The sequence below is a fragment of the Zonotrichia albicollis genome, chromosome 10, assembly GCF_047830755.1.
Source record: "Zonotrichia albicollis isolate bZonAlb1 chromosome 10, bZonAlb1.hap1, whole genome shotgun sequence".
In the NCBI taxonomy this organism is placed as follows: Eukaryota; Metazoa; Chordata; class Aves; order Passeriformes; family Passerellidae; genus Zonotrichia; species Zonotrichia albicollis.
Window position 1 is genome coordinate 30,392,612 of NC_133828.1, and position 12,200 is coordinate 30,404,811.

At 38.7% G+C, this 12,200-nt stretch overlaps 1 protein-coding gene across 3 annotated transcripts in view; it reads left to right on the forward strand.

Moving 5' to 3' along the window:
* RBMS1 (RNA binding motif single stranded interacting protein 1) overlaps nucleotides 1-12,200 on the forward strand; it is a 143,101-nt gene that overhangs the window by 71,089 nt on the left and 59,812 nt on the right. For all 3 annotated transcript variants that reach the window (XM_074548609.1, XM_074548608.1, XM_005485241.4), the window contains exon 2: nucleotides 6,497-6,672. In XM_074548609.1, the coding sequence (XP_074404710.1) occupies nucleotides 6,497-6,672 (176 nt within the window). The remainder of the gene's footprint in view (nucleotides 1-6,496; nucleotides 6,673-12,200) is intronic.

The following is a 12,200-nucleotide window of genomic DNA, read 5'->3' on the forward strand; positions in this document are numbered from 1 at the left end:
ATTATGCTCATACTTCCTCAAGTGTCTCCACAGAAAAGATATAGGTAGATTTTTGAGCTTGCTTTCATTGCTAGCAGAAGATTGCTGTTGCATTAAGCTTTAAATGTGTAATTTAAATAATACTGGTTCAATTTCCTGTCAAAATATGAAAATGTGACATTTTATAAGAACCTGGAATGATTTACTTCAGTACTTTCTGGTTTCAGTAATTGTTGCTTTCTGGTGAGAACAGGTTCAGTCCTGCTATGTTGCCATAAAATCTGAGGAAAGGAAGCAAAACAGCTCAGTGGGGAATGAGCTTGGGTTGTAATCAGGTGAGTCTGGAAGTGAAATTGTTAAGAGGATCTGAGTCATGACTGGGGGTTTGTGCTAGACTTTGTCTTGTTTCATTGCTAGTAGAGCCACTCTTCATGAAGGCATTTTAAAAAGGAAGCAGAAGTACCTACTCATTCATGCTTTTCTGTAATTCGAGGAAGGGCTTCTTCAGATGGCTCAAAAAAATGTATTAACCACTTCTCTGGATTTTGCCAGAAACATTTTTCTTACTGGCAAATTGGTTCAAATTAGTTAAAGAACAACAAAGAGGAAAGAGAGTATTAACTAAAAACAAATATCAGAGTGAAAATAACTTTTTCTGTATTATTTTCATAGATGCATGATGATATCCACCTACGGTTTTGTTTCCTTTTAGTATGAAAAAGATGTATCTGTATTTAGAAAAACAGTTTTCATAGGACTTGGCTGTAAAATACAGGCAAGAAAAAAGGTATTACCGGATATTTTTTATCTTGTAAAGCTCCTGTTAAAACTTCTCTATTAAGGCAAGGGGGCTTCCCTGTTCAGTATGATATGGTTTTTTCCTTGATTACTTAATTTTCCTTCTCTTTATTGCAGTCCATCATTGCTGTAATCCTAGCTGTAGTATTCTGGGCATAGTACTTTCATACCAAGATATGGAACATGTAGAGCAGGGTTTTGGGAGAAACACAGGGCTGGATCTCCAAGTGCTCCTGGTTTGCCTGTGATTTGTAACAGGCAGAGTCTTTGCCCAATGCCAGCATCCACCCTCAGGGTCCCACATCTTCTCTGTAGTTGCTTCTGCTCCTTGTGGCTGAACCACTAACACCTTAAGAAAGATGGAATAGCCTTGCATCCTCAGTATGCAAATAACTCTGGTCACAAAACACAATATCCATAGTTTCTGCCTTGTGCAGTTCACCAGCCCTTTCTGGAATAGTCCTGTTGACTCTTACAGTGTCACTATGAGATCACATTTTCACCTGTGCAAGGAGAAGTTATGGGCAGTGGTTTAAAGGAGAAAAAGGGAGCAGGTATCAGGGTTTTCCTGCCTGAGGAGATTTTCAGCAGAAGTCTGGAGCTTCTGAGATACTCTTTATACTGGTGTCATGCTGAAAATGCTTCGATTTGGTTGTTGACTCTTTCTGTGACAAGTGCTTACAGACTAAAGAAGAGCAATTGGAGAAGCTACCCTAAGGCAGGAGAGATGAGTAAAGCAGCAGCAAAGCTTTCAGTTTCTACTGGTTGACTCATGTCCACTGAGAATTGAACTTGGAGAGGTCTCCAGAAATTCACTTTTGCTTGCTGTAATGTTTCAGACATGATGAGGAAAAACATGAGGCAGAATAGTGCAGGACACTCAAAATGGCATCTCCGCTGCAGCTGTCGCTTTGCTGGCTTAGAATAAGTGATCAAGGTTTAATGTTACCTTATTTAAAGAAAGATAATAAAGCAACTGTCTTCATCCATGAACACTAATTTCTGTTAAGCACTTGGAGTTCTTCTTTCTTCTAGGGACATGATTTAATTCCAAATGAGTTCCTGTTTCCTAAGCTGTACACAAAGTGTTGCAGTGTCTTGCTTCACTAGGTATGGCATCTTCTATTCTACTGAGCCCGTGCTTTCATTGTACATGTAAAGCTCTCTCTAACCTAAAGTGTTAGGTAGATTAATAAACAAGCAAGGCCCAATTTAACAAAAATTAAATCCAGATTTAATACTTTTCCTCACTGTTGCACACATCCACAGAGAATGCATGATAATTTTCATATCACTGCCAGTTACTGAAAGTGCTGCTTTCAAAATCAGGGAGGTTAGGCAAAGTCCTGCTAGGTAAGCAGGTGCCTGTAGCTTAATCACCTGAGCAAGGCTAGGGAAACACTGCTGATGAGATTTTGATGCTATGAGATGATCCAAGTAGCAATTCTGGCTAAATCTGATAGTTAATGTAGGCTGCAATTTATGGTTTGAATTTAGAGTAATTTAGAGTAGATGTGTGAGAACTTTGTTGTTAAAAGTCTTGGTACTTTTCCCATTAGGAATTTTGGCTGAGTGATTAAACTCATAATTAAATACTAACATGTTATATAACTTTATACGCATATTTTATTGCACAAAGAGACTTAAATAGAGTGCTACTGTAGTGATCATACTCTGTTTTAGGACAATGACTTGGAGTCCTTGTCCAAGTTATCTTCTGCTCATTGAAGTTCTGTTGGAATTCTGTAGTCTGAAGGCAGCAGGGATCAGTATCTCCCAGCCCCCAGGTCAAAGGAATTTCTTGGGGTTATTCCATTTTGGTTTGTTGTCTTCATTTTTTTTTTTTTTGTTATCTGTTGACAGCAAAGAGATAAAGAGATTCTTCTGTTCTTAGGGAGACAAAATCCTGCTCTGACTTATTTGCAGTCCTTAAGCATAGAATGGTTTATAAGAAGGACAGGAATGGCTCATGTAAGATGAGTATATTCTCCAGCTGGTTTTCAGTACTTGCAGTTATTCCCATTTGGGGTTTATATTGAGAATGAAACACAGGCAAACAATTCTCCTTGTTTTAAGGCACTTCATGGGGACTGTTCAGTCAGTGAGCTTTTAGTTTTCCTAATAAGTACCTGTGGTTTTCCCATTGCTGTGGAGGGGCTGTGGAGGGCTGGAGGGAAGGTCTCTCAGAGAGCAGGCCCCTCACAGCTGGCTCCAGAATGGGCTGGGGAGATCATAGAGCAGATGGGCTGATTATTCTGTCACTGGCCTTTTTGCTTAAATGTTTGCTGAAGATGACAGGAAGGAAACTGCTGTGTAAAAAGAACGATCACTAATTACCTCTTGGAGTGAAAACTGAGGAGGAAATGGCAAACCAGTGTGACAGTGGTTTTTCTTGTGAACAGGAATATTGCCACAAGAAATAACATTCTGTTACCTACATTTATTCCTCCTATCCTTGAGTTCTATGTTTTAATTTAAGATGCAATGATTATGAAGAAAAATTAATAAATGTGTTTTTGTAGATGTTGCAATATTGCAGATTATTGTGAGGTCCATATAGTAAAAACTCAAGAACAGTTTTTGATATGAATTTTTAGCAGAAACTACAGTTTGTAACCCAAAACTTCTCAAGTTTTATTTCAGGTTTTAGACCGAGCACTCAGTTAAGGTTTGTGAAAGCTGTTTCTAAACAAAAAACCCCAAACTTTGGCCAGGTCTCCACTGCAGAATGTCTTGCCAGCAAAGCACTGTGTATCAGCCAGGGGTGTGGAAAAAAGTCATACATCCCCGCTGACATCAATATGTTGGCGAAAGCCCAGGTGTGGATGCAGCTGTGCAGGCAGAAGAGAGCTTTTATCGGTCTGGCTGATGTTGTTTGGGGAGGTGATGCAACTCGGCCAGCAGACAAACTCTGCTCTGGCCCGCGCTGGCAGCGTGGGAGGCTCCGCCAGCGCGGCCGCGCTGCCAACCAACCCTGTGCAGCGAGAGAACTGGAAAAAGAGGCCCCTTTGAACAACAGAGGGACCTCTATAATTTAGTTTTTATAAGTAGTCGTCGATGAAGAGCAGAGCGGAAAAAGTGATTCAGAATTTAAAATTAAAGTTTTAATGTAAAAAACGTGTTTTAGTTGTATGGCTTAAGATGTCACTGTCCCTTTAATGGCTGGCTGTCGTTGGGTTGCGGGCTTTGAGAGCTGCAGGACACTCAGCACATGGGTTTTGTAAAGCCTTTAAGGCTTGTGAAGGTATGAGTCTCTCTGGAAGCACTGGAAAACCTTCTGTCTGTAAACTTAGGAAGACAACTATAGTCCCATTTACATTCCCATCGTGTTTGAATGTGACCACTGGTACTAGAACTTCTTCATGTTTAAATAGAAGTTTAAATTTCTCAGAATGGAGTGTTTATGTTTTACAGACAGACAGAATTAGGATTCCTGCTCTCTCTACACACAGACACACATTTTCCTCTCTTGCCTTTGGGCAGCTGGTGACAAGATTTTACAAAACTCCAATTCTTCATAACATAGAAAAACAAAGATTTTTAAGGGAAAAACACTGTAAGAAATAAAAGCAAAACCAAACCAAAGATACTGAAAAACTTAATAGAGCCTCTTAATCTTTCATTGTAATTTAAACCAGTTTAGATGAAGACAGGTATGTGTATATTGAGATTTCTGGCAGCTGTACATGCACATTTTGAAACCGTAAACAGAGCAGTTATGCATTTGATCACTGTTTGCATTTTGAGAACTTCACTGAAGGCTTTTTGAAGAGAATTTCACTGTGCCAGACTAAGTTTGTTCTGTTGTGAAAATGTTTTGAAACTAGTTGCTCTGTCATTCTGCATTGCTTGTAACCCTAAAAATAATTGCTTGGCGTTACTGGAAGAAGAGTGGTCTGACAGACTGACTTGTGCTACTATTGTTAAAATCCGTCAGTGTTTCCATTGCAAACTTGGAAGGGAGCATTTAATCTTTTTCCCTGGAAGAAATTCTAGATCAGTGCTTCAATTCCAAATATAAATATTTTGGAAGAGATTTGATGTTTCTAAAAATCTTTATTAAAAACAACAAAAATCTCTAACCCTATGGCAATGAAATATTGATACTTAGTTTTGAAATGCTAAATGATCAGGAATGTATTTCATTCCTTTTTGTAATTTTCAGTTCAATTAAATTGGGCAGCAGCAATGTTACTGCTTATCAATGTTGATTTTATAGCAAGTTTTGCAGTTGGCTGTTCCAGGCCATTATAGCTGCATAATAAACTTTGCAACATGCCAAATTGGAAGATTTCAAAACCTTCCTAGGAAAACACAAAAAAGAAACACATAATTACCATAAAATATCTGATATAAGACATGCCTTTGTACTTTTCTCCCACTCACACTTCCATTCCAATTTCTTGAGGTTATCTCCAAAATAGTTTCACTTTTCTTGCGTGTAGTTTCATGAGTGGTCTAAACAGAGATAAACTCTAATCCTTTCCTCTCTGCCGTCACATTCCTGCTCCCTGCCTTGTGACAGCCAAAGCTTTTGCGTAGTGCAAAGCCCACATGTGGTGTACCAGATCAGGGAAGATCATTTTTGGGTTCAGTTTGTGGCTATGCAACTGTTTGTACTAATCCAAGGAAGAGGGTGGCACTAGGGTGGGAACAAGTGAGTCTACATTGACATCTCACTTTATATTCCAATTTATTTTTTCCCCCTCCTGTGCCTTTCCTCTGTATTCGGGGGGCAGCTCTTTGCTATATGTGGTGGAACCTCAGGCTTTTGCAGGAAAGGAGCCACATGCAGCCACTTTGTCAGTGAAAACCATGGAGTTACAAGATGTTTACAGGCAACTTCAGTTCTCTAGTATATATTTTTTAAAGTATTCCTCTCTTACAACACCACAGACAGGTTCATAGTACTTTTTGTATAGTGCCCTGCTGTACTTCTCTTAATGCAAATGATTTCTTTACTGTAGATTTCCTCTAGAATGTTTTAATGTTCCATTGAGGTCTGATTGCAAGAGCAATAGGGCTAGATACCTTGAGGAGTAGGTAGAAGTGCTTCTGTGCTTTTCTCCTTTTGAAACTTGAATTTTTTGCCATTATATAGAGCCTTTTTCTTGATAATTGTGAAGTAATCCACAAATATGGAGACAGACAGCAGTATGAAAGTTCTCCCAAGGCACACCATTCATAAAGTATTTTTCTTAAGCTATCTGTGCTCCTTATCTATCTGTAAAAAAATAATTGCAGTATTATATGATGTACTAAAAGCCAGAGAGATAGAAAAGAGGCTCCGAATTATTTTTGTATTTTTTGATAGATTAAGGAAGGAGCATGGTCTTTGTGCCTGCCACAATTTGACATGTGAAACAGTCATAGTGATGACTGTTTGTATGTGCTGGAACCTAGAGGAACAATAGTTGCTATTTCATTTTCACACGAGATGACACAATGAAGAGTGATAAAATCCTTTGAGTAATATTCAGTGGAGGTTATATATAATTTGACCCTGTGTCATGTATCAAGTGGTGGTTGGAGATATTAGGACGTGCCTGTGAACCCTGTCCCAAGTGTGATGTGAAAGCAGTTGTATTTCAAATCCATGGGTAATTAGGAACACATTGAGCACAGTGCTCCCCATGGTAAGCAGGCTGCTGTAGATGAGCTGATGTGCATGCTGTGATTGCTGCCTGTACTCTACTCTAACCTGCTTTTTCCTTTGCAGCAGTCCATTGTACCAGCCCACCCAATGGCTCCTCCTAGTCCCAGCACCACCAGCAGTAATAACAACAGTAGTAGCAGCAGCAACTCAGGATGGGATCAATTAAGTAAAACTAACCTTTACATCAGAGCACTGCCTCCAAACACCACTGATCAGGACCTGGTAAAACTATGCCAACCGTAAGTACAACGTTTAAATGTAAATTATAATGTCGTACCTTAAAAGCTTGCAGTAGGTACCAAAGATGAGTGTTTGGATTATGAGGGAAGAAAACCAAATACATAAACAAACTGCTTCATGCTGTGATATGGTGGCAGGTTTCAACTTTGCTGACAATCAGAAGGAAAAGATTGTTTGATGCTTTGGAGAAGCACAGAAAGTGAGAATACAGTGATGAACTGAAGCAACCCACTGCTTTTGTAAAAGCTGTGATTACCCATTGTGCTGTTGAAATCACAGATAAAATTAATACCTAAATGTGAAACTTGCTATTGAGAACCTGCATAGAGTGTCTCCTCTGTTCACTGCTAAGATAATCTGTTGATACAAACTTGAGTAATTGTTCTGAATCACTGTGAACTACAATGTGCATTTGAAGGCTTTTCCTAGTTTGAGACTAATTTATGGCTGTACTTTGCTGCACAGTTATTTTTAAGATTAGAAATAGCTGGTCCATGTATGAATCCTGTCTAGTGGCTGAAGTTCTGGATAGACTTGGTTTAGCAGAGGGCTTTTAGGCAATGTTGTTAACCTAAGATTTTTTTGCTTAAGAATGTTATTTGTTCTATTTTTGAATTTTTACAGCAGCACATGCCTCTTACTTTCAAATATGGGTTATGTGTCAAAAGACTGTGCAGTTGGGTTGTTTATACACTGTTTAAAATCACCAGCCTTAACTGTTTTACTGGATTTTTAAAATGTCTTAGTACTTCTGAAATTCATAGTGCACTGTCTGGATTATTTTGAAATCAAAACTACTCAGATAAATTCTCAATACTACATGTAGGAAAACATCCAAATCTGTCTATTTTGGATGAAGAATTATTAAGATTTGAATTTAACTCTACTGCTGCAATTTAAAAAATAATTTTATGTTCCATTTAGCAGATAAGTAAATAGGAGTATTCAAAAATAGAGCACAACACAAATAATAAAAATTGATAGCAAAACCTGTAAAATTTGGATCTGAGCTTATGTGAAGTGCCTTTGGTTTTGTATATTGTAAAAAAATCTGATACCTTATTTATAGAGGATATTTTCTTTTTTAATTTAAAAAATGGACTTTCAGAATAGTAGTCACATAGAAGTCATCTTAGTATTATAATAAAAACAGCTTGCTCTCAGATCTTTAAAGAAAAAAAATCTATTTGCTTATTTCTTCAATAGCAAATTAAATCCTTGTGTTTTGCAGAGAAGAGAATACATAATCAATCTTTGAAAAGGCTTGTTGATAAATTAAACATTTTTACGGCTCCCTATGTGACAATGACCTCCTGTAACTTGAATTTTAGTTGCAAATGCATGTTTTACAGAAGTGGATTTCTCCTTCCCGTTTTTGTCTTTTGAACTGATGAGGAAACCTTGGCCTGTGCACTCATGTTATGTTAGGACAGAGCTGTGAGGTTATTTTGCACCGGAACCACCACAGTATCTACTATTTGTGCAGTGGTTACTATAGCTCCTTCATCTCTTTCTGAAGACATTTTGGTTTGCACAGTCTCAGATGTCATTGATGCATGAACAGCCTAGAAAAAATATTTTTCATAATTTGCTGTAACTGGTCCTCTTCCTCTTAAATAACCAAATATTCTGATTTTGTTGCTGCTGTTCAATATATAATTGTAGTTGGAATAATATGAATTGTATAAATAAAGAACAGGCAAAAACTTCAGCCATGAACTTGTAAAATCAATTCTGATGTGAATTTACAGGCGTGGAAGGTTATGACATTTATTCCTGTGAGATATTTCCTTCTAAGAATTTTACCTAAGAGGAAAGGAGATTGTCTCCTTTCTCCATTTCTGCTCAGGAAGCGAGTGAGATGTCCAGAAACTTTAGGTAGGGGACAACATAATCCCTGAGCAACTAACTGGATTTGGCAGTAAGATAGAAATGGCAGCTCTCTCCCTGTTCACTGAAGCTCAGTAATCCACTTTTGTAGACCATGGGAAGCTTCAGATGCAAACCTTTTCTTTCTTGTAAATCTGCCTAAGCTTCTAGGATGTAGAGGGCAAGATATTCTTCAAAGTGAACCTGCCGTGTTCATTGTTTAAGCTGAGATAGTTCAAAATAAATGGAAAATAGAATCTTGGACACACAGAAGTCAATGAAGAGACTGTTGTTTACTCCAGGTCTCTGAAATATTGTTTTGTCTCTTTCCAAATTCCTAAGATTTTACTGAGAGGCTTTTAGAGTAGTTTTAGCTCCTTTTCTCCACATAAAGTGGGTCTTGGTATCCTAAGAGGGTGTCCACTGCAGTGCTTGGTGCTAAGAATAGATAGAAAGGCTGCTCTGCATTTTGTAGAAATGATCTTGCTAGTTGGCAATAAGCAGCTTTTGGTGGATGTACATAAAAAGGTCACTGGCTTGTTTTGTGTCTTTTGGCTGATGTCAGACAAGACAGAGAAACACCTGTGGGTTGAGGAAATAATGGTTGAAAAGCATCAATGTCACTGCAAGTACCAGAAACGTCCCATCTGCAGAGATTTTTCCTTCTGATCGTCATGGACTTGTATCGTATATGCTCTACTGAAAAGTTATTTTCAGTGATGGTTATGGTAGAGAAAGATTGTTTTTGACAGAATCCCTCAGAATACAAGCTCAAATAATCTACAGATTTCTTGTGGGGGAGATTGTTATACTGTGAGTTTTATTTGATTTAGTCAGGATTTGCATTGTTCTTCTCATGACAACAGTGCTAATTTTGGCCATGTTTTTACTTAGTTTAATTCTTTTTAGTGAATCACTAGAAAAACCCCTTATCAATTATGGAAGCGTTGAGCTTGCTCTCCTGTTGTAGCACAGCTGTGCAGTATTTATGAACACAGTGAACATTCACCAGCTTTGTGGAAAAGTATTTTCCTGGCAAGAGCACAATTTGCCAGTATACGTGTCTACAAATCTGTCTCCACCTTCAACTGATTGGTCATTTCTGTTTTTCTATCAGGAGAAGCTCTTTTCCTCTTTTCCTGGTTGAAAAGAACACATTATGTTTTTGTTGTGAGGGCTTGGGAGCACAGCTGTTTTTCAGACCATATTTCTGGCTTTTGTGTGGGAACTGAAGCTGCCATATTTCTGAATAGTTCATTCAAACTTGAGCCTGCTACTCCAGTTCTGCATTGAGAAACCAAATTTCTTCATATCAGTTGTGCCAGAGGCAGAAGTGTGGGGAGGACTGAAGTAGGTATTGTTTGTCACAAGGATGTCACAACAGTCAGCCCAGAACCAGAGGAGTGTCAGGGGGACATGATGTGAGTCAGCCCTGGCCATACGAGCTTCCCTTCAGGGATGTGGGAGTAGGCAAAGCAATCCATGCAGCGGCCCACAGGTCCTGTCTTTTCTGTGGGAGGCTGGACAGGAGCAATCAGCTAAATAGGACAGGAGCCAGTGAGGTTTGGGAAAGTCTGCAGGAAGCTGCCTGACTCTGCTGTGTGGTTTCTTTTCACAACCATGGAGTGCCATTGCATGGGATCTGCTGCACTGAGCAAGCCTCTGCCATGAAGAGCTGGTTTGACAGGGTTGCTGAAGCAGTGTTTACTTCAGCCATACCTAATTGCACTCCCTTCTCCTGGTGTGGATATCAGTACTTGATATGCTTTCTTCAGCTCTACAGATGGGTTTTGAATATATTATTTAGGCTTTAACTGTATTTTCTTATTGGTGACTCTTACTAATTTCTTTTAACTTATTGAATATCTGGATCTGAAGATGCAAGATTAAGTCCATTCCAGTTATTCACTGAAATTGTTGAGCCTGCTTATCTGATTAGGGACTTACGTGATTGGGTCTTAGCAGATTCAGCCAGGAGTTTGTAACTTGCTTTGACATGTTTTCTAGGTGCTTTCCAGACTCTCACTAAGCACTGTGCTTTGCTGAGGATGACCTTTATGCTGAAGCCACATGCTTCCAAAGCCCTGTACTTTCCACTGTCTAGCTTATGATTTACTTGCTGGCCTGCAGCAGCATTGTGTCTGTGTAATGCCGTTTCTTCAAAAACCTCCTTTTGTGAAGTGTACATCATTAAATGAGGATGATGCAGCAGACCCTTCATCCTCCTGACAATCCCCAGTCCCTGGGTGAGATTTCAAGCTTTGAGGCTTAACCCAAGTCTCCTCTGTTCAGTTCAGCATAAATCATTTGGTCAGCCCACCCTTTGGTATTTTCGCCTTCCAGGCTGTTTTCTCACACTCTGCTGCTTGTATCAAGCTGTTCGTAGTCTATATGATATTTTTGAAATCGCTTTTTCCTTTGGACAGTTTCACTTAGTTGGCCTTCCTCCTTAAGTTATCACTGTAGGGTCATATTGTGGGTTTTTAATGGGAATGCATTCAGCAAAGCAGCTGCTTTAAGATAACAAAATATAGAATTACCACAGCAGGCCATTGTTCTGTGCCAGGATGGTCTGCACACAGAAGCAGAACTTTGCAGTGGCTGCCTTTGCATATGTGCATTCTGAAATCACCTGTCTTGCTGAGAGAGTAATTTAGGGTTCCTTGCCAAATACTCAGCATCATGAACACAGGCATAGCTAAAACAACTGGCAGGCTAATGGTTTTGTTGAAACATATGACCCAGATGTGATATACAGCTTTGTTTCCAAAACATACTTAGTTATATACTCCGATGTTTCCCTGTTTTGAGGCAAGATAACTTGGAAGTTGTTTCAATTCCCTGTTCTTAATACAGGACGTATTTTCATTGTCATGTGACATTCATTAGTATATTAATGTTTCCATGTTCTTTGCTGTATAATTGTGACCTCTCCCATGTTGCCACTTCTCATCTCCTTCAAACATACTTAGGACTGAAAAGAGGTGAACTGGAGCTCAGACATTTACTGTAGCAGGGAGCTGGCACCACTGTGGTCACTTTAGATCAAGAAATTTATTAATTTTACTCAGCATATCTCATTAGAAAAAAAAGAAAGGCTGGACTTTAGAAAATAGTCTGAACATCTCTTGCATTTAACTCCTTGGGAGAGTGATCTGGGCAGGTCATTGCTGCTTAGAAATAGTTATAGCACATGAACGCAACCCCTAAGTGGCTAAGTGGAAGTGGAATGGAAGTTTTCAAAGCAAACTTTTCCAATTCTCTTTAAAGTATTTTTTCTTTATTCCTTTTTCCCTTTTTCTCCATTTTTCTTGCATTTTTCTTTCATGGTTTGCTGGCTGCAGTGAGATATTGCATTCATAATTATGTGGAATAGGATTTCATGTCATATAATTAAATGTGATACATCAGTGTCTCTGAAACTGTTCCCTTTGAGAACAGTATTAGTCCTGATTGTTTTGTAGTAGGAGCCTATCTATTGTTCTAGCTTTTAGGGTAGAAAGAAGCCCTCTGCAAATTTCTTTTTTTCAGAGTTATGTGTGCATTTTTAAAAACAGTATGATTGCATACACATCTGAATAAATAACACCAGGTTTACAAAATAATATTTGGTTCTAGGAGGAGAGAGATTCCTTAGTGATTGAGCAGTAAGTGATAT